General features: G+C 50.1%; 1 protein-coding gene across 1 annotated transcript; it reads right to left on the bottom strand.

Annotated features, from left to right (window-relative positions):
- Nucleotides 1–299: 299 nt before the first annotated feature.
- C9H3orf70 (chromosome 9 C3orf70 homolog) lies at nucleotides 300–20,967 on the bottom strand. The gene is made up of 2 exons (XM_074153396.1): nucleotides 20,784–20,967; nucleotides 300–2,469 (listed from the first exon to the last, which is right to left on the bottom strand). Exons 1-2 carry the CDS (start codon nucleotides 20,956–20,958, stop codon nucleotides 1,913–1,915), a joined length of 732 nt encoding a protein of 243 aa, XP_074009497.1. The 5' UTR covers nucleotides 20,959–20,967; the 3' UTR covers nucleotides 300–1,912.
- Between the last annotated feature and the right edge of the window lie 1,587 nt (nucleotides 20,968–22,554).

A 22,554-nucleotide genomic window follows, 5' to 3' on the forward strand; every position in this document is an offset into this window, starting at 1 on the left:
AACGCTTCCTTCTACCTATGGAATGTGTCTGAATGGTTAAAAGACACTAAAACGTTGTTAGAAACCTTAGTAAATCAAGAAAGACAACCCCGCCCTTAAAAAATAAATAAATCCTATTGAGTTTTACTACGGCCTTCCTTTAAATGCCCTCAGGAAAAACAGAGTATTTTGGGGTGCCTTGTGAGAATGTAGCTGTTCATGCAATGGCCCAAGTTCCTCATTTAACAAGCATTGCACTTTTTTATGTAAGTCATCAAAACTATAAAACCTAGTTGTTTTGTTGTTTTTTTTTTTTTTTTGTCTGAAAGTGTTAGTCTAAAAAGTACAGTATTACTTTATAACCGTTTATGGTAAACTCCTAGCACACGCGCATGTGCACATACACACACTGTTGCCTAAACGTTTTTTTTTTTCTAAAGATACCGATTACAAAGTGTATAAAATCAGTAATACGTTGTCAGGATACGGTGAGCAAGATGAGCCATCCTATAACACGGACTATAATCTAGTACCAACCACTAAACTGTACACGTTTATACAGCCTTATATTCACCGAGGACTTTTGAAACGTAAACAGCAAATACACAAAGCAATTTCAGTAACGCTGTCGGAAACACAGTTATTACTGACTCCAACTGATTCAAGCCGACTGAAATCTTCTGAGAATGACGCGTTTTGTCGAGCAGGGCTGAAACCAAACCAGCAGCGGGACAGCTCGCTCCCACCGGCCACCTCAGGAAACCCTTGGTCAGACCCCGCTCTTCGACCGGGCGCAAAGGAGCGGGAGCCGAGGCTTCCTCTCTCCCCTAGGGTGACCTCAGGCTGTATTTTAACAAGCGCACGGGCTACCGAGCCCGTGGGCCACCTCCCACCAGCACCTCCACGCTGTCCCCGAGCTCTGCCAACACAGTGGTGTGGCTGATAAAACTTTTTTAAATTTTATTTTAAATTTTGTTATTCTTCAGGCAAATGCAGGCCCTGAGGCGCCATTTGGTCCTGAGTGCGTGTGTCTGGCACCAAACTGCGCAGGAGGAAGCAGCAGGCAAAGCCCAGGGTGGATCTTGTGTGTTTGGAGGTAGTCGCTTCCTTCGCCTGCATCTTACACCCCAGTCCAACCTGGAATTGGTCAGACGCCCGCGCTCCACCTCTGCCTGCTCCCAAAGCCGGATTCCCCGTCCCGAGAGTCAGGGAGAGAAAAGGGACCAGCTGGATCCAGGCAACAGATTCCCCCCTCCGGAGCAACGGCTGTGCCTTCTCAGGAGATTTCAGAGCCTGACCTAACTCAGCAGATGCTCGGTGCATAGCCTGGAGAAAAGTTGGAGGCACTTTGTGCATTCTCTAGCCTGCCGCACCAACCCGCCGGGAGAGCGGGGCCACCAGCCTTCGAGAAGGGTCGCACCAGCACTAGAGAAAAGGATGGACAAACGCGCAAGGACAGACAGAGAGGGAAAGAGCCTCTTGTCACCGCACCTCGTGTAGCTGTTTTGAGAAAGAATAAGGGCAACGTGGTTTTGCTGCTGGCAGGCGTGCTGCGCCAGCTCACCCTCTGTGCTTTGACGGCCCACTGCAAACATCCGGACAGATGGAAACAGCTCGAGTGGCACATCCTTGTGCAAGAAGTGTATGATGTGACCAAGAAAAGGGCCTGTTTCAGCTAGAAAAGTCTTTTAAGATTTATCACTACCTTACGTGCAGACGTGGGAGATCTGATCAGGCTGAGAACATGTTAAAATTGCTCAGGCTGCTGCTGGTTCACCAACACGCCAGTCCCATGACCGCACTCCCATGAGGAATCTGAAATATCAAGTGCACTGGAAAAAAGGGATTGTCAGAAAAAAAACAGAAAATATAAATACTACAAAAGCAACGTTACTGAGTGGGAACTGGACTGCTCTGATACCAACTTGTCGGATCACACAGTGGTTTCTATAGTCTCAATCACTTCCATTTCGCACTGCGAGGGTGACAAGAGCGGGCATTCATCTGGTTCCCAGCTGCTATCCGGGCTGTAATCTTCTTCTGAACTCAGCTCAGCCACCCCCTCCGTGTCCTCGTCACACGACTCCATGTAGTGAACCCCCACCGCATTGATCCCGGAGTCCTCGGAGCTGGAAGGGGAGGAGCAGTGATCTGTTTTTGGTGTATTGCTCTCTTTTGTGATTAAGGCGTTGCGAGCGGAGACTTCCTCAGGCTTGATCTTGTGGGGCACGGGGGGAGGCTGCCTCTGCACGTAGCACATCTTCCCGTTGATGCATTTCACGCGGTAATTGTCAATGAAGAGGTCTGCGATTGTGCAGAACTGGGGGGAGTCGGGGGGCAGAGGGGGCTGGAAGACAGGCGCGAACTTCAAAAAGTGTTCGGTGAGCGAAACAGAGATCTGGATGGTGTTCGTAGACTCCCGAGGGCGAACGGGTATTTCGGTGCTGGGAAGCTGCTCGACGGGTGTCATGGGCTGATAGACATATTTACCTGTGGGGAAAACAGAAAAGTGGCGTTTAAAGATCGTTTATCCTTAAGTTAGAATCAAACAGACGACAAGACGCTTGCCCTTGGCCTTTAATAACAAGCAAGGGTTCTCTGCAGTCAGCAGCCACGCTGTTTTCAGTGGCCTCGAGGTGTTCTGGCAGGTAAGCACAACCTTCCTTACCCCTGTCCTGCTCCTCTCCCTGCCCCGAAGGCAGCTGTAGGACGCCACTAATTCCGGAAAATTAACTCCGGGAACACAACTCCATAGCTGAGAAGCGGGACGGACAGGGAGTCTGCCTACACCCCTTTCTAGGGGAAAGAAAACCCAAAAGATGCCTGGAGACTGTTGTGTTGTTTTTTTTTTTTTCCACTGAACACAGAGCGGTTGTAGCTTACATCTTTGCTACAATGATCTGAATTGTATTACGTTACTGTTACTCTTCCAAATGACAATGAGTCTCCCTGCATGCGTTCCCATGTTCTTTTTTTCTGGGGACTAAATCGTGTTTTTCTGTATTATAAAGCAGAGGTTCATACATGACTGCAATTAGAATCTTAAGGCAGAAAATAAAGGAATTCCCCAGCCACAGAAATGCTTTTGGCATCTTGATTATCTGGTTAAAGTAGTAGGAAAATAGGATTATGTTGGTTATATAGCGCTGAACCAAGAGTGAACTGAAAATCTTTACTAAATGAAATAAATAAAAGAGCAGAAAATCAGTACTTTGTTAGGGAAACCTGAGAAACCTGAGGCTATGCCTAAAACTGTAAAATGCTGCATTTTATTTGCATGAAGCCTCTGAAAGATTCATGTCTCCCTGGGGGTTCAGACACTATGAAAGCACAAATTTCCAGAAGACTTGCGAGTAGCCGGGCTCTCAGAAGAGTTTTGATGCGCGGGCTGCAAATACTGCTTCGCGAAGGCAGAGAAGGTATCAAAGCACCCAAGGACTGTTTTGATGCTTGAAGCTCTCCAGGTAAGGAGCAGAAAGCCACCAGTGTCTCTCTGCATTAATGAATCCGGCCGCGATGAGACACGCGGTTTCGTCTCTGCGGCTCAGAGGTAGGTGCAGCCCTTCTTCTTCCCCAGATTACCCATTCCTTTGGAAAATGGGAGTAGCGATTGCATTTCTGCTCAGGGAGGCTGAGCAGGGCCTGGGACAGGAAAAGGAGAGAAAGGCTTCCCTCTCCCCAAGGGCTGGCTCTCCCCCCCCCCCTGCCCCATGCCTCTGGGCAGTAAAATAACCCCATCCTCGGCTCGGGAATCCTTCCCAGCCGTGGGAAGGGCTCTGACTGCAACAAGTTCCCAGCCGGCGTGGCAGCCGGTGCCCCAGCCGCCTGTTGAAAGCCCCTGGCAGTGGGTCGGGCTGAGAGATCCCAGCTCTTGGCTGCAGCAGCCCCTGGGGTGCTCGGGGGCCCACGCACAGGCTGAGCTTTGCCAGCGCGGCTCCAGCGCGTCACCAGGGGAAACCTCGAGCGCCGGGGAAGGCTCTTCCCGCCCCTGCCGCGCTGTCGGAATTGGAAGGGAAACGCGGCTCCTGTGAAATCGGCTGGGTTCCTCTGCTGGGACTTCAAACCCCACGGCCGGAGGACGGGGAGAACAGAGGAGCCGCCAGGAAGAGCACGGAGCCGAGAGAAGAGCTCAGGGGAGCACCGGAGCGTGGGAGAGGCACAAGGCGAGACCAGCAGCCACGGAGAGCGGGCTCAGAGGAAGGGGCACCAGCCACGCAGAAGAGAAAAGCCACCCCTGTCATGCCACGGGAGAGAACAGGCTGAGAGCAGCCGGTGGGCAGGGGAAAAGAACGTTTTGTGACTCGATGCGACCTCATCAAGCACTTTTCTTCCCCTACGATCTGTGGAATGATCATCGTTAACGGAGCCGCTGCAAGAGCTCAGCGAAAATAAAACAGGCTTTTCCCCCTCCCGTTTGATTAGGGCTGGATGGCAGAAAATACAAAGCCATCCTCTCCACTTGCCATCTTTTTCATGTTCCATGGGTCTGGTTTCTCAACTTGCTGTGACTCAGAGGAACGAAGCACCAGCATCAAACAGCTGAACGCTTCACCCACAGAGCTTGTACTCCTCCGGTGCCCTTTGGAGCACCAGCACGGATATTTTGGACCTGGCAGTCGCTGAGGGATGGGTGGGTGGGTGGGTGGGTGGGTGGGGGTGTGTGTGTGTGTGTGTGGGGGGGGGTGTCTCAGGCATTTTTCCACTCTTGCTGACACACCTTCTCTGGGGCTGGGGGGGGGGGTCAGACCTTGCCTTCACAACCCGCCCGGACAGCAGCAGCCCCTGCCTTCCTGCCAGCCGCTGTTCTTCGCAAAAACCTTCTCTCAAATTAGCGAACGTTAAATATGCTACCGTCTTGCGAAGGAACGCGATCGGCTGACCCATTAGCATGCTGCTGGCTGGAAGAGCGCCTGAGAAAATTCAGCTCATGGAAACTGAAACGCAGCCCGTACCAACCCACCCTCGCCTGAAACCCCAACGCTGTATTTACTCATCTATTTTGGGGGGGCTTCTGGGGGGGGTTCCTGTTCTGGTCCATTGACAACCGATGATAAAAACCAGATACTAGTGAATACAAATTTCTCAACTCTTATTTTGTGCCGCCTCCAGTTGAAGTGTCCAAGGCAGGCCCTGGTGAAGATGATTTTAACGCGATCAACAAAAAAATGGTGGTTGAACAACAGGAATACGTTTTCCCACTTAAACCAGCCAACCAGGTGCTGGCAGAAGGCTGGGGGACGTTGGGAGAAGAAAGCAGGGGGTTTAAGCCAAGGTAACTTACAGCATGGACACTGGATCTTTGATTCATCACTTAGACTCTTTCCCCCACCTCCTCCCCAATAAAAAAGTGGGAGATGAGGTGTTACCCGGGAGCTCAGCGGGTTGTCCTACCATTTCAGAACTGCCCCCCAGCACAAATTTCAGGGGAGAAGGAAACAGCGGCTCTTCTGTTAACAGAGGATTTCAGCTCCCTGTGTGTGCGCCCTTACAGCGGCTGAAAGCGTTCCCTCCCGTTCCGAGGACGAGCTCTGCCAGGGTCAAGCAGGAATCGCCCAACGGGGAAAAAAAAAGAGAATTTTCTACATAAACTGATTTCTACATTCCTTGAGAATTCTGGTACAAGTTTATTAAGTTACAGCTAGTTTTAGGGCCGAGTTTGTTTATTTTAGATTAAACTTTGTTTTAAAATGTGATCAGGTCCCTCTTTAAAGGGTGCTGGTGCTCAGGGCTGGGACTGTCGGGGAGGATCACAGCCTCAGTTACAGCTCCTTACCCTACATAACGCGATGCATCCCATGAAAAATAAATGCAGAAATTTAAAAATAAAATCGCCCCCCCCCCACCCCGCCCCTGCAGCTTGCAGGATTGGCAGGGACGGCTTTTTCACAAAAATTATCACAAAAGCACAAGTCCCCCGGTTTTCTTATAATACAGCTTGGTCTGATTGAACTCCCACTGAACTAAACATCAATATTTTTGCTGACTTTAAACAGCTGGCAAAAGCCTATGGCAAAATAGTATTTTGAGAACCTATTCTGATATTCTGATACATTCCTTTTAATATGCCAGCACGAAATTTATTGTCTATTTATTCCCACCAAGTCAGTTGAAGAACTCTGCAATTGAGCTGCGCTGATGAATTGCTCCCGTAAATTACAGTGTTCTGCGCAAATACAGATGCCAGACGAGACACTGCATCGCAAGTTGTTTCCTGGGTCACTTGTCACCGCTGCCTACGCGGAAGATGGTAATTCGGTGAAGGAAAAATACTGCACGTGTCAAAAAAAAAAAAAAAAAAAAAATCAAACTCTCAATCCTGTGAACAGTAGTTTGCTGCATCTGCAGATGTTTGGGAAGCTCTCGAGTGCTGTAAGAGCTGTCACAGTCCTGGCTTTGCAGAAGACTTCAGAAGAAGATCCGTTGGCTACGCTCAACTCTTTGTCACCACACAAAGCCTGTGCCAGCACCTACAGCTATTCTGCCGCCGCACAAAGCGTTACCCTCCACAGACACTGATCCCAGTCACACCGGGACAGCAGCCTGTGCACAACCGAAAAAGGACTGATTGGGGTTTTTTTCCCCATTTCTTCACGAAATCATTATCCTAAATGCGCCTTTGATTAGTTGATTACGCTACAGGTTATTTCACAGTCTTTGCTACCAGAACGAGTTCTGTCTTTGACAGAACGAGAGGGAATGGCTTCAAGCTCCAACAGGGTAGGTTTAGACTGAACGTTAGGAAAGACTTTTTCACAGAAAGAGTGGTCGGGCATTGGAACAGGCTGCCCAGGGAGGTGGTTGAGTCACCATCCCTGGATGTGTTTAAGAGCCGTTTAGATGTGGTGTTGGGGGATATGGTGTAGGGGAGAACTTTGTAGAGTAGGGTAGATGGTTGGACTCAATGATCCCGAGGGTCTCTTCCAACCTGGATGATTCTATGATTCTATGATTATTCAACTGACCCTTGTGAAAGCCAAGAATCCAATCCTCCGGAGAATTAGCACAGACTAAAGGCGATACCCAGCTGCAAAACAACTCTTCCAGATGCGTCCCAGGAGGCAGGTACTGGGCAGTGCTCATCTCCCTGCTTCCCTGTGCACAAAAATAGGGGGGGGTTATTGCCAAATTGGATGGAAAGCCTTGGCTCCACGCCTCCGCTGCCACCTGCCAGCAGGTTAAGGCAGAACCCAGCAGAGCAGTGAGCTCTGTCACCACCTCCACATCTCGAGCAAACTCATGCGACTTGGAAAATATTTTATCCCCCAAAGTAGATGCGCGCTTCCATATTCTATATATAGAGTCTGTTTGTGCATTGATTACCAGAACTATGTGGCTGATTGATTGGAAGCTGTATTATCGTGTCTCCTGCTTACAAAGAACAAATATGAGCCTTTAGAAGCAAGCCACGAGGTCATTTCTTTCCGTTTTTTTGCTAATTGAGCAGTCTGCATGCATCCTCACCAAACAGGCACAGCAGCAATTTCCGTGCCTAATACAAAATAACTTAACCATGAAATAAGCAGAGGTGCTGCTTAAACATTTTATTCTCCACTTCCCTTCGTCCCAGTGTTCTAGTTTACCTCCGACACTCATTAATGTGCTTGGCATATTAAAAAAAAAGACTAAATCTGTCTTTCAGCAGCGAGGTTTCTCATAACACATTTTCAAGTTTTGCCCTCTCAAAAATGCCACCTTGAAGGCTTTTTTTTTTTCCTTAAAAAACAGCACCACGAATTGCAATGCACTTCACGTAATAAGAAGAGGTTGCTGTGGATCCTAGGAGTCTAAGTCAGCGACACACACTGTGCACCTTTGTTCGCATTGCGAGACGTTTAGACACCGTTTAACTGAACCATAAAAGCTTTCTCCATGTGTATTCTTTCCCCTGCAGCTGCTTGGGCAAAAATTTCTCCACCCTTCAATCTGCTCCTATCTGCTCTCCAAAAATGGGCAGGCTTCACGAAGACCTGCCAACCGTATGCTCTTTAACGTAACGTGGCTCCGTTTAACCCGCACTGCTCGGGAACTGCTGCTTCCACATCCCTCGGCGTGGGGAAACCTCGGAGATCAGCTTCTCAAGCGCTGGCTTCCTTCGTAGCATGAGATGGAGAAGGAGCGAGCGTTCTTCCAGTGGGACTTGTCTGATACCTCGCCAGCGTGGCAGGAGAGACAAGCCTGTCTCTTCAGGAAGAGCTGAGTGGATGCACACCCCTCAGACGTCTCAATGAAGTTGTCTCGCAGGTGATGACAGCTACAAGCTGGAGTAGCGTGTTGCTGCCTGCATTGGCACAGTAGCCCAAGGACAAGGTAGGAACTGTCAAACACCCAGCTGGCTCTCCGAGATCCCTGGGGCAGTGGGTGGCACCGGTGGCAGAGAGCTCTGCCTGCCGTCGGCCCCGGGTATCGTTTCACCGACAAAGCAGAAAGTTGGGGCAAAGGGAGGGTTTTCCTCCTTCACAGACTGAAGCAAAGCTGCTGAAGGGCACTCGGCACCCTGAGCCTGATGGAAGCACCCAGGGCACCTTTTTTTCCCAGAAACATTCAGCAGAGTAGAAGGGTCATCTGAAAGCGTGACGCTGGTCTAACCCCCTGCACGGGGACGCTGCCTGCCATCCCCGCAGGCTGCAGCAGCCGATGGAATCACTGCCTCTGGCCTTCCTCCTCCGGCCTCTCTCCAGTTACAGGCACAGCTTGGGACCACAAAGCTTTGCAAACAAAGACTGCCCGAACCATAAATATTCACCAAGGACTATAATAGCTACAAATTACACTTCGCTTAGAGCACAGTAATAGCTTTTCCAGAGGGGCGAGAGCAAATGGAAGGAGAAACCCAGAGTACATTTACAGATGGCACATGTGAAAAAAAAAAAAAACCCTGCTAAGCCAGTTTCTATTTCTCAGTATCATATGGAATAGCCATCACATCCTATCTAGCAAAATATTATGGAGTAGTATTATGTGGAGCACTGTGTCCAGTTCTGGGCTCCCCAGTTCCAGAAGGACAGGGAACTGCTGGAGAGGGGACAGCAGAGGGCTACAAAGATGATGAGGGGCCTGGAGCATCTCTCTTATGATGAAAGGCTGAGGGACTTGGGTCTTTTTAGTCTGGAGAAGAGAAGGCTGAGGGGGGATCTGATCAACACCTATAAATACTTAAAGGGTGGGTGTCAGGAGGATGGGGCCAGTCTTTTTTCAGTGGTGCCCAGGGACAGGACAAGAGGGAACGGGCACAAACTGGAACATGGGAAGATCCACCTAAACATGAGGAGGAACTTCTTTCCTGTGAGGGTGGCAGAGCCCTGGAAGAGGCTGCCCAGAGAGGTGGTGGAGTCTCCATCTCTGGAGACATTCCAAACCTGCCTGGACACGTTCCTGTGGGACCTGCTTTGGCAGGGGGTTGGACTAGATGATCTCCAGAGGTCCCTTCCAACCCCATATCATTCTGTGATTCTGGGCTGTCTGGGTAATATGAGACATGGAATAAGCCACCAGAGGAAAAGAAAAATATTTCTGGCTACTGAGGCACTGTTAGATTGACAGTACAAGCTCAAGTAAAGCTGAACTGTGACACTGGTGGTTATAATGAAGAGTAGCTAAAAAGCTTGTCAAGGTTGAAGGAGCCTCATAGCTAAAGATACACAGCACCTTAATGGAAGTGATACTTTCGCCCTGTGCTTTTCCAAGCAACAAACGCTGAGATTGTTCAAACAGATTTCTAGTGCATGGAAGGCAAATAGAGTAGAGCATCCTGCACATTTCCAGTACTTCTGGAACTTACCTTCTAAGGCACAGTAAGGGATCATGACAAAGACCCCAAGGACACAAGCCAACTCTCCAAAGGACCACTCGTTACCCCCCAACACCATAAAAGAAAACAAAGTCATGCAACAGGACCTTAGCAGTCTGGAAATAGAGCAGGAAGCACCAGCAGGCTCTGACCTACCCCAAGCCTATCGTTACAAACGGTACCTTCTCCCAGAAGCACCTACACCAGAGCACTAACAAATCCATCCCCTTCCCGACCTCGTGCGAGCACGGAAAAGAGCCAGTCTAGCAATGTTTCTACAGCGGCTCCCCAGGCAGCGATTCTGTACAGCTGCCAATTCTCTTCTCATGTGAAGGAGAGGTGTTCCCTCTCATTGCTGTAGAGTGAGAGACAGCTGTGACAGCCCTTGACTTGATGAGCCATGAGCTTTTCACAGGAAACCAAGAAAGAGAGGGGGAAAAAAAAAAAAAAGAAGAAGAAAGTTTTTCTTCATCAAATTTGTATTTTAATGCCCTTTTGTCTTGATTTGTTTTAAATACAAAAAGGATCATGATGGTACGTGCTGAGAGCTGTCTAAGCCTTTCAGGGCTTTCTGTGCAGGTAACTCTTAAATGCAAACAGACCCTGGAGCTTCCTTCTATCTTTTCTCTCATTTCTTACATGGATTTACCAGACTCAAAGAAAGAGCAACCCTGGAGGCTTGAGAAATGTTTCAGGCAGCCATAAACCCCCTCAAAGGGGCCATATTTGCTTACTAACCATTGTAAGGAACAGAATATCGACACCCAAAAAATAAAAAAAAAAAAGCACTGAGCAATGCACACACACATGGGTTTCTGAAACGCTGGGTTAGGAGAAGACGCACACGTGGTGGCAGACAGTCCCAGGCACCTCCACGAGCACATCAGCGAAGTGCTGCCCATCGCAACCCCACCTCTGAACCCAAGGATATTCCCCTTCCAACATCCCTTTACAAAGCTTCGCCCAAAGGGGAGAACAGCTACTCTTTGCACATTTCCCTGAAAAATTCTATCCCCAACTTACGGCAGATATTTTTTTAAATTCTGTAGAGAAGCTAGCAAAAAAACCCACCCCGGCTTACTGCTAAATATTTATTCTACAAAACCATCCCTGTGCACCATCTGCTCAAGCTTCGGCATCCCATCCCTTTCATGCAGACCGTCAGCATGCTGATATGGTAACAAAGAAGGATAAGCACGGATCAGTGTCAGAAGGTACCTACAAAATGAAGGCATTTCCTGATATGGAGAAACCACAGGCACTGGAGAGACGAGTTACAGTCGTCTTCCAGGTGAGTAGTACACGCTGCAGGGGGGCAGCCACGAGCCCCTGTGTGCAATGGGAATGTTTTCCTGTGAATTCTCAATTCAGCAGAACAGCTCGTGGCTTCTCGGATGGAAAGTCCCCTCCGAAGGGCTGTACCCTGCAAGAGAGACCCGCACTCTGCGCCCACAGGAGACGGCTGAGGCGGTAGGTTGGGTTTTGTAGCTCGGAACAGCCACCTCTGTGGCTGCAGCCTGTTTTCCTGGTGGGCTGAGAGGAGAAGCGATGGCATATGTGATGTGCTGTACTTGTGCAGCTCCCTTCCCGTGTCAGAGTACAGGGGCTCCTGCTGACATGTCATCTGTGCGGTGGCCTTAGCAGAGCGCGAGGCTTCTGGGCTTGACAAACAACACATTCTTCAACTTCACTGCTGGGGAGAGCATCCTCATTATCAATACAGGCCATTCTTTCAACTCTCCTCCTGTCGCTTCTTCTGGTGCCTATCTATGCACGCTTCCATTCCTACTTCATTCAAGCCAATCTTTGTATTTCTGTTACAAGCCTTCACCAAACCTCTTTGTGGATAATTTAAAGGACTGCTCTCCCTACTTAGGCCCAGAATATGTCACCGCATGGAGCTGATGCGTGCCCTTCCCTCGGAGGAAAGTGGGATCCAGCAATGCTCTGCACGAAAAAATAAAAGACCAAGTACCACCCTTGGAGGAGAAGGAGGCGGAGGAAGAGGTGGGCCATCATGTCACACCGTGCCACTGTGGGCAAATGGCCCAGAGCAGCTGGACGACGCGGGTGGGAGCAAACCCAGCACTCGCCGCTGTGGCAGGGTAAGAGAGGGCTGGCCGAGGGGTAAAAGCATCTCCCTCAGCTTCACACCAAGAGGGCCAAGAGCCCTCAGCACCAGCTGGGGAACACCGGGATCTACTGGCACGGGGTAGGAAAAACAATAGGAAAGGTGAGTGTCTCCTTCTGCCTGCCCTGCCTCTGGACAGGCTAATGCTGGTGGACTGCAGAAGACTCCTAGAGCTGGTCAGTCCACCCTGACACAACTGATGGTGTCCAAGCCTTTCACCAGGGGCAGGAGCCACTTGTGAGTGAGTGCATACACCTGGAACATGGCTCAGGATCTGAAATCCAATCAATTCAGGCAGCTGCACAGCATGATGGGTGATGCAGCCAAGCCCCCCTCCCTGGAAGGGCTGAAGGTGTGCTCCATCTCCAGCACCGTGCAGCTGGAGGGACGCCCACAGAGCATCCTCTCCTCGGGCACAGCAGGGAACAGGTTTTTGGGCCCGGGTGCAAGCACAAGAGCAAAACAAGCAGTTTTGCGAGCACCCATGTGGGCTCTCAAGCTCCGCAGCCACCAGTGACAGCAAGAATACAAATGCATGTCTCTTGCTGAAATTGTTTTACAACATAGGTTATATATAAATTCCAACTGTTACGTTGCCTAAATTAAAGTATGGGTATATTAAAAACAAGGCACAGTTGCCAAGCAATCAGATTTTACTTTCCCAGTAGTTTTTTGACTTCCATTTATGTGAATATACTGAACTATTGGAAAAAACACCTCTAAATTGCATCAACTGCACTTCTTGAATTCTGTGATCAGTCACTACATAAAAATTGATTAGTGGAAGAATCAAAGCCATTATGAAAACATACTCTGTATCTTGTGGACAGATAAATTCATGAAGGTGCTGGAATGAAAAGCACACCACACTGAAACAGGGTCACTTTATATGCAGAGAGAGAGAGAGAGAAAGAAGTACATATATATGTGTGTGTAGAGAGAGATACATGTATATACACACTACCTGGAATCCAATCTACTGTCAACCAGCTTTTTACATTAGTATAAGCTTGTGCCATCCATCAACAGCTGAGCCCACACTGGCAGAGCTATCATTCTGGAACAGCTTACAATGTTTCTGAGTGAACCATTTTGCTTTTTGTCCCTTACAGAAACAAAAATTTCTGGTATAACCTTATCAACGTGAAGAAGTAAGTTACCAAGGCTCGGAGTGAGTCATGAAGCGCGAGGCAGCGCTGGTTAAATTGAGAGCCATTACATAAAGACATCCCCAGGATGTCCATTCTCTACAAGCCCAGCTCTGCATCCACACGAGCAGTGACAGAACATATTCTTGATGAGCACGTGGGTGCTGCCAGGAAATTTGAGGTCCTGTGCCAAGTACCTGGAAGTCCTCTTGAATGCTTCCAGCAAACCTGAGCACAGCCAGCTCTGCGGACCTGCAGGATGGAAACCAGGAAGACGACAGTCTCGTGACTCAGTTTGTCTCACGGGGCAACACAAGGATATGACCACGGGCTGCAGCTTAAGACACACGAAACATCCATCAGCAACCACAAGAGTAAGGATAACGTGTCGGAAGGCACCGCGGTTGTACGCTGTCGCAGTTAGGTGCCTGGAGTACGCGCACTCGCAGATTCAAGCTGGCAAACACATTTCCTCACCTGCAGAGTCCAGGAAGGAAGCCACACGCTCGCCCCAGGCGCTGTACTCCGGTACAAATTTTATCTTTGAGCTGTTACTCTCCAGTGAGAAAAGCGCCTGAAGCCTTTTACCAGAGCCAAGACCTCTAGATGGGAGCAGGGGCTCAGCCTTCACCACAAAGCTGCTTAGAACATCCTGAATTCACAGGCAACCGCACCAGCTGACGGGACGCGACCTTATTGAACTTTTCCTTCGGAAGTACCTGCTTCCGGTAGGAAACATCCACGGGCTCGTCATTTCAGGCTTCATGAAAACAGCAGGTTAACCCCTCCAGCAGCTACGGAGGAGAGGTGCCATTAATTTGCAACTCTCAGAGGCTCTTACCATCAGATCGTTGAGTTTTGAGCAAGCAGATTCACAATTCTTTGTGAATCGGGCTCCTCAGCTGGACGGACAGATTACAAGACACAGCCTCATGGTCACGCGTGACAAACAAGAGTTTCTGGCTGGCAGGAAGCGTTTTGGTACACAAGGGCCCTTTTTCTCAGGACTTTTGGAGAAAGCGGTGCAGTGATTTCTATTCAATCCCGTATGAGGCTTAAAAAGAGTTAGTCCTACAAGAGGTACTAACAGCAAGTAACTCGAATTCAAAGATTTTCCTGTGGTCCATTCCTGTTAAGTGATACCAGGGGTTTTGCTAATAATAATAATAGTAATAATAGAACACACATGTCTCTAAACATAACTGATTAGAGGAAGGATTTCAAAAATGAATGCCGGCAGGTTCTTTCAAAGGCGCCGATGTTCCCACAGGGTATGATGGATCTACACATGCGGGGTCTCTTTCCGAGGCACAGCATCAATAGTTACATTCATACTGTGATTTGCGGATTATAACTAAACCCAGAGCAACAAAACACAATCCAGGTCCACAACGGTGCACCCATTAAACTGGCGGGTAAGTGTTCTCCCTTAAGAGTTACACTTCAGAATGTATTAAGCTGACGTTCTTTCCTTCCTTGTGTACAGCTTAGTGAAATGAAGCTCAAATATCATAGCTCTTCAAAATACAGGTGAAAAGAAGATCTTGCACAGCCACAGGCAGCAAATCCTCATTAAAAGTCTTTTCCCATTACAAGCTGTAAAATCCGCCTTTCTGCAGCCCTTGCCTGGTGCTCACAGCATAATGCCTTGCTTGTGCACAAACATTTTGTCCAGATACATAGACTTAAACAGGACGGATGTTCAAATCCTTTTCACAGCAAAAGCAAATGAAAAATGCCTATTTCTCCTAGGATTTGTCATCGTCCTCCCACCCAGACGAGCCGTGTTTCCAGAGAGCACCCCAGAGTTCCTACCCCCACTGCCCCATTCCTGTTTAGACAGAGTTTTTCACAAAGAAAAAATGTGTGAGCTACTCCAAATAGTCAGTCTCAGAATTTAAAACATAAGCATGTTATAACTCCCTTTTCATGCTTATCCAACAACTCGGTCATCAGGACACAGTTTTTCCCTGTGGAACAGCACAGCTGGAAATTCAAGTGGCCATCACTAGCGCCAGGCTGGCTACTTCCAGTAAGCTCCAGTCTGCGTCACCTTTTGCAGACAGAGATACAGGTAAAGCACTGGTACATTGCTGCCCTTTGCCTCTCTCCCGGATGCGGCGAAGAGTTTCATAGCCACCAAAAAACCAAGGCAAAGAAATCCCACCAGAACAAAAGCAAGGCTTTTGGAGATCTACAATGTATGCAATGCTGCAGAGCATCGCAGGGCTTAGTTCAGGATCCCCTCCAGGGCTGTAGCTGTTTCTCTTACATGGATGGATCAACAGAAGCTGGCTGGCAGGAGACACAATTCCTCTTTAGACCCCCCCAAGCTCTGTCACACTGTTCTTGAATACCTTCAATAACCATTTAAACTCACTTACCAATGGTGTGTTACAGGGAAGAAATGCTGCCTCGCTGATTCCCCGCTTACGGTTCCCACAGGCAGACTGGGGTCTGAATAATTACACAGGCTTCAAAGATTGTCAGAGCCCCTGCTGATAGCTTCTGTGGTCCGAGAGGTGGGAGAGACACCACGGAAACGCTGCTTGTGTGCCCAGAGCCACTTATATGGTGCACACATCGCTAAGGAGCAGGGGAAAATACCGACACCTGGCACGGGGGGCCAGGCTGTGTACGCTGCCAGAGGACGGGCAGGAGATGCGATGTGACACACAACACCGCATCTTTCTCTCTGGAAGAGGCATCACGAAGGCTGGCCTCGGCAGAGAGCTTTCAGCGCTTTTGTGGGGCAGAAAACCAATGTTTTTTATTTTAAAATGTTATTTCACGTAGAGAAGAATGTAAGAAACCAGTATCTGCTCAGAGGACACACAGGTTCAGTGACTGTGCTGATTTGCTTCACTCCCCGGCAGCAGCTGTGGGAGATGGATAATCGCCTCTCACCGCCCAAGCACACAGCAGAGACCCACGGCAGACCCACAACTCCAGGGGACCTGCAGGCGCCCGGAAAACAGACACAATGAGGAAGACCGCTCTGAGAGCGAAGAGAAAGCCTGGTCTCCTTGTTCAGTGGGCAACAGGAAATGCAAATATACTCTGATTCCGCGTCCCCGGAGTATGTGCTGGCACGGCCGAAATCAGAGCAGTCCTTCTTCCCAAAACCACCCAGAAAACACATGCCCTTCGTGACGTGCCACCCCTCATATAAACCTATTCTTCTCCTCTTGGCTGAGGAACGACAGTTTCTTGGGTTTCTTGCCAAGCCCTGACCTCACGCAGAAACTGCCGGGTCTGGATCCAAATTCGGGGTGTAACGGTCCCATAATTACGTGATGCACACCGGGGAGCAGGAAGCTATTTCGAGGCACACCTGCAAGCCTTTATACACCGCGTAGCACAACGCAAGGGCAGAGGAGGAGCATTTGTATTTGTAAAAACCTATACTGCCACCATCCTTTTTACACGTCTGAGCTGTTTTCCCTTTCTGACCACCCAAAGGGAACCTCACAGCTTTCACTCTGCTCGGTTTGTTTTCTTGTAAACGGTCCAAACAGCTGAATCTCGCAAAAGCGGCGGAACCGAAATTTATTTGCTGCGTTTATTTTTCAGCATAAGATACGCAAGAGGCTTTAAGTAACTAAAAGTCTGCTTTTTTGATGCAGAACCAGAGCAAAAAAAAAAAAAATAATAATCACAGGCTAATACAAGGTAGCACAATTACTCTCTAATGATAACACTGCTGTGAAACGAGTATTGTGGAACCATTATTTGTAATGTATTTTTGACAACTGCAACACAACATACTGAGAGTTCTGCAAGGTGTTTAACATAATGCAAGATATTCAGATTAAAAAATGAACACAGCTGCAACCAGAATACCCTGGTTTTGCCTTGTCAGGGGATGAAGCCAATCTTGAAATGGTATCAAGTGCGATGCCTTCTCTGGTGAGCTAATTCTTGGGAAGTAAAATTAGCAAAACACAGCCCAAGTCCTGCTGTCAGGAGAGGTGTAACCCCGAGGGTGTGATCCCTTCTGACAGAAGCCGGTGCCACCACACAGCCAGCAGCCCCGCAGAGAGCATCACTGCGAATCAGAGCCGCAGCAGAAACCCAGAGGAAAGGGAAAGGGAAAGGGAAAGGGAAAGGGAAAGGGAAAGGGAAAGGGAAAGGGAAAGGGAAAGGGAAAGGGAAAGGGAAAGGGAAAGGGAAAGGGAAAGGGAAAGGGAAAGGGAAAGGGAAAGGGAAAGGGAAAGGGAAAGGGAAAGGGAAAGGGAAAGGGAAAGGGAAAGGGAAAGGGAAAGGGAAAGGGAAAGGTGGGCACCTTGCTGCAAACCTGCCTCTGGCCCACCTTTTCTCTGATAAAAAAATTGTCCTGAGTAATTTAAGGCTCTCAACCTGCATCCAATAAACAGAATCCCATGAGGCTGTCAGAGGGGAGGGGAGGAAGGTGAAAAGGGGGCTGTCACCCTGGCAAGTGGAACACACGCAGGGATAGACCAAGAGGGCCAACAGGACAAACGTAGGGGCTGAAGTCAAAACACCTCTTGGGCCAACCCCTTCTTCCCTGCAGGGAAGAGGATGCCGAAAGCGTGAGCCCTCATCCCGCTTCCCCGTGGAGGCAGGAGTCGGCAGGCACACAGGGTGAAGGGTGTTGCGGCCATCTATTGCAGCAGGATACGAGGTGCTGCCTGCTCTCCCGGACTCTGGATGCCCACAGAGCCAGGCATCTCCAGGGACACCCAGAGCCCCGCCAGCCCTCCCATCTGCAGCCTCCCCAAGCCCACCGGTGCTGCCCATTTTGTGGGCGCTTGTTGATGGAAGTTCTAGTTGGGTTCAGAGCTTCCCCAGGCACAGGGACATGGTAGAGAACCACATTCCATCTCACAGGGGAATCTCCTCCCCACCACACCCCAAACAGACTGAAAATGACCCAAAATAAACTCCCGGGGTTAGAGACAGAAGTCATAGAGACACCCACAGCACTTGGAGGTTCTGGGAGCTGTTTGGATACACTGAACAGTCCCTGTGATCTCGCCTGCCAGCTATTATTGCCATTTTACCGACAGAGGAACATGGGAGGTTAAGAGAGCGCTTAAAGTGCTGCTCACTTCAGAGCGTGCCAACAAAAATGGCTTTGGGGAGTTCAGACCGGGTTCTTTCTCAATTATTATTTCTATAGCCAAGTGGCTCTGCAACGCTAAATTGCTGCTGTCACTGAAGTAAGCAGATGCGATCCTGAATACACACGAGGAGACAATCTACTCATCGTAGCGGTGGTGAGGTTTTGTCATTTTTCAGTGTAAGTGCACTTTAACTGAGTTGACATTCTCCCGGACCTTGGACACTGATGGAAAATAATACTTCAAAGGCCATTTTAATTGATGTAGAGTTTCCTGTACCCCAACACAGCTCTTAAAGAGTCAGAGAAAACCACTTTCAAGAACCCTCCGAGGACTCCCAAGTCAGTATTACAGCACTGCGTTTACGGAAGATAACTCCCAACACTGTTTAATTACATCTCTGACCTCTATACAATCTTCCATTATAGGCCTCATTCTTACCCCTTTTAAGTCCCACTCAACTCATTCTGCAGGAGCATGATACAAAGACATCCTTAGCTCTGAAATTTGCATTAGGAAATAAGGGGGCAAGAAGGGAGAGCGCTTTTTGGTGGCTTTCAGAAGATTAAACAAGAAAATGACGTATGTGACTTCCTTCATTTAAAATCATAGTTTCATGGGGCAAATGTATCTCAAAGTTTCCTTAGCCATAAAGAAGGAATTAAGAAGGAATTCTGTACTTCTGGCAAAAGCTATAATTATTTTCAAATCTTATGATTGCCCACAGGGAAGCTAAGGGCTGGATGGGATCTCGAGCGGGCCTTCCAAGAGGGAATCAGCTCCGTGTATCTCCTAAGAGATACCAGTCTAAGCCTTCCTTAAAGGACTTCAAGGACCACGATTCCTCACCTACCCAAGCACTCTGCTCCCATGCTTCATTTCTCTTCCTAGTTAAAATGTTTTCTGATATCCAAACCTAAACTTTCCTTGCGAGAGGTAGGTGATAACTGGTTATCTTCCAAGTCTGAGTAGAGAAGGACTAGAACATAGCCTTCTGGGCATGGCTACCTTCACACTTTGCAAAGCTCATCTCCCTCCATCCACCTTTCGCCGCCCAAGCAACCCCTTGTAAATCATATTTTCTAAGCTGATCACCATGATCTCCTACAGAACCTCCCCAATTCTCCTACAGCTTTTTAAAGCGCAATGCTCAAAGCTAAGCCCATCAGTCTGGTATCATCATTACTGAGCTGAGGAGGGTAATTAAATTGCACGCCTGCAACGCCCATGCTAATGCATCCCCAAGTGAAGGCTGGGGTTCTGGTTGTGGATTTTCTGCCACAAAGGCCTCCTGCTGCTGACGCATGTTCGGTTTGCGATCCAGCTTAATCCCCAGACCCTTCTCCGCAACGTCACTTCTCCAGGTGTTCCCAGCTCAACATTTGGCTTCCCCATCCCAGGACCATCCCCAACTGATTTCAGGTAACATCTCCAGTTTATTTATAAACACCAGTTTGAGCTCTGGTCCTGTACTCCAGAGTGCTTACAAGCTCATATATCTTGATGACAGCCACAAATAACCGAGACCAGAGAAATACTGGAAAAGAAGAATGTATCTAGGTTATAACTTGACGGCCCTTGTGTCTCCGATGAAATGCCAAGGAGACATCCCTGTCCCTACGCAGCAGGTGACTGTGGCACCTTCTCACATAGCCAGTTGTGCCACCCCACAGAAGAAAACCCCTTTGTTCTGAACAGATTTCCAATGAACCCCAAATCTAAGCAAAATTCCTAGAATGTGTATTTAATTCAAACAGAAGCTCTCTTCCAAATAAAAGGCGGCTTTTTAGGCAGGCCCTCTTCCCTGTCAAGCAAAATTTGCCAAAAAGCATGTGCGTGGGGGAATCTATGCAGGAGTTTAAATTACAAAGACAGAGATGGAGTTAAAAGGAGAATGGGACGTCAGGAGTCAAGGGACACCTTCAGCAGCACCGAGGGAACCCTCACAGAGGGGTCCAACCTTAACCCCGACCATCCAAAGCTTTCAGATCTCCCAAACGCAACACCACCTGAACGCGCACAGCTCCATCACCATTCCCCGACCTCATCCCCACACGCTGTTTGAAAAGCCTGCTCTTCAGGGCTGTGTGCGATTAATTATTCATCCAACTCTGTTTGGACATCCACAGTTCAACCCCAGCCTCCATGATTACACACATCAGTATTTTGAATATCGATATTAAAGTCGCCGGGCACCTTTTCGACAGAGTTGGGTCAACACTGGGTTTTGAAACAGTGGCTATCTGCTCTCTCTATATATATATTTATATCCTAAAGCACTTACTTCTCTACACAGAAGATTTTAAGCCGCGTGCCTGTAAAAAGACAATAATTAGAACCGAGGGGGAAGCGGCCGGCGAACAGTTCCTCCCGGCGGCGGAGAGAGGGGAGCTCGCCCCCTCGGCCACCGCTCGCCTCCGGGGGTCGCGTGGAGGCCCTGAGGCAAGTCTCCCGACCACCGCCACCGCCGCCGCCCCCCTCCCCGGCTCCGGCAGCAGCTCCCACGCTCGGGGTCCCACCGGGGGATGGGGACACAGAGCTCCTCCCGGCCGGCAGCCAGCGGCCGCCGGAGGGGGCGGTAGGGCGGCCAGCCGGGACCGTTAGGAGGGCTGGGAGCGTTCGGAGGGCTGGGACCCGCTCGCTCACTCACTCACAGTGGCACCATCCCAGGTGGCAGCACCAGTGGAGGCGGAAGCAGCGGCCGTGGCTGTGGGTGGCGCAGAGGGAGAGCCCGTCGCAGGGCTGGAAGTCGGGTCTGCCGGCGCAGCTGCGGGCCAGCGCCTGAGCCTCGTCCAGCTTCTCGCTCTTCGCCGCCGCCGCCCCGCTCATGGCGCCCGCCGCTCCGCCCGCAGCCCCCGCGCCGCAGCGGCCAGGAGGAGGAGGAGGAGGAGGAGGAGGAGGAGAAGGAGGAGGAAAAAAGGAGGAGGAGGAAGAGAAGGCGCCGAGCCGCAGCGGGGACCGCCCGCCCGCCCAGCGCCGCGGGGGGCAGCGCCGCGGGCAGGGCCCGGCCGCCCGCCCCGCCGGCTCCTCCCCGCCGGCTCCTCCCCGCAGCCGGCAGCGGGCCGGGCCGGGCCGGGCCGGTCGCCTCCGTCCCCAGGGCGGGTGGCCCCCGCGGGCTACCCTCCGCGGCTGCGGTACACCGGGCCGTGCCCGCAGAAAGGCACCGGCCGTGAATTGTCGCGGACGCACAGAGCGGTTAGAGTGGGAGGGGACCGTAAAGATCCCCTAGTTTCAGCCCCTCTGCCGCGGTGTCCTGGTCTGGGCGACACAGGACTCATTTCTCTTCTAATGCTGGGGAAAACTGCACTTTTAGAAGACTCCAGTGTCTGAACTGGTGAAAATATTTACTTTATAGCCAGCTATGGGATGTGGGTTTCAAGGTCTCGGTGCTTCCGAGCCTAACCAGGTGTGGGAGGAGGAGGAGCAAGACCCGAGCTGGACAATGGGATTATTTCATACCATGAACACTACATTCAATATAAATTAGAGAGTTTTCTGAGAAGTTGTCTCTCTCCCTTGATGGCTGGGATCCTGAGAACTCCTTGTCCCAGTGCTGGAGCCCTGAGCCCTTCCCTTCCTCCCGAAGCCGCAGCGCTCACAGGGTCCCACCTTGGCTGTCCCTGCTGGGACGGCACGGCTTCCACCTGATGGAATGGGCTGAGTATAATCCTGTACATTTTATATTGATATCGGGATCAATATGGTTCTTTAGTATTATTAATGTTAATTATCTAGTCTTATTTGACTAAATCTGCTTATAAGTCAACCTTCAGGTTTCCTTGTTTTTTCCCAATTCCCCTTCCCAGGTGGGGAGAGGTAATCAGGTGTAATTGTCTAAACGACACTAAATTGCTGTGGGTTCTTCAAATGCACACACCTGGGCAGGGACACCTCCCACCAGACCAGGTTGCTCCAAGCCCCCTCCAACCTGGCCTTGAACCCCTCCAGGGATGGGGCAGCCACAGCTTCTCTGGGCAACCTGGGCCAGGGTGTCACCACCCATTATGAGATTTAATGGATTTTCAAAAGCATCTTGTAGTGGCGGGAGGACATGCGCACGGGCAGCGACCAGCACTGGCTGCCAGCAGGGATGAGCGATGCCAGCGGGGAGCAGTGCCAGGCTCTCCAGGGCCAGCCGGCTTCCTCGAGTGTCCCCCTCTTGCCCCTGCTGTGACAGGGCTGCAGAGCTCCTCTCCGCACCCTGCTGGGACCGTTAAATGGGACCCAGGCACCCTCGCATCCGGACAGCATCCTCCAAGGAGCATGAGGAGGCGGCAAGTAGACTCGATTATAAGGGATCTGGAGTGCTCCAAGTGTGTGGCTCTCGGCCATTTTATGAGACAGGCGACACGGATTGTCCCTGCGGAGCCGGAGTCAATGGAGCAGAGCCTGAGCTCCTTGCACAAGTGGCCCATGGCACAGCCC

This window comes from Numenius arquata, chromosome 9 (assembly GCF_964106895.1).
Source record: "Numenius arquata chromosome 9, bNumArq3.hap1.1, whole genome shotgun sequence".
In the NCBI taxonomy this organism is placed as follows: domain Eukaryota; kingdom Metazoa; phylum Chordata; class Aves; order Charadriiformes; family Scolopacidae; genus Numenius; species Numenius arquata.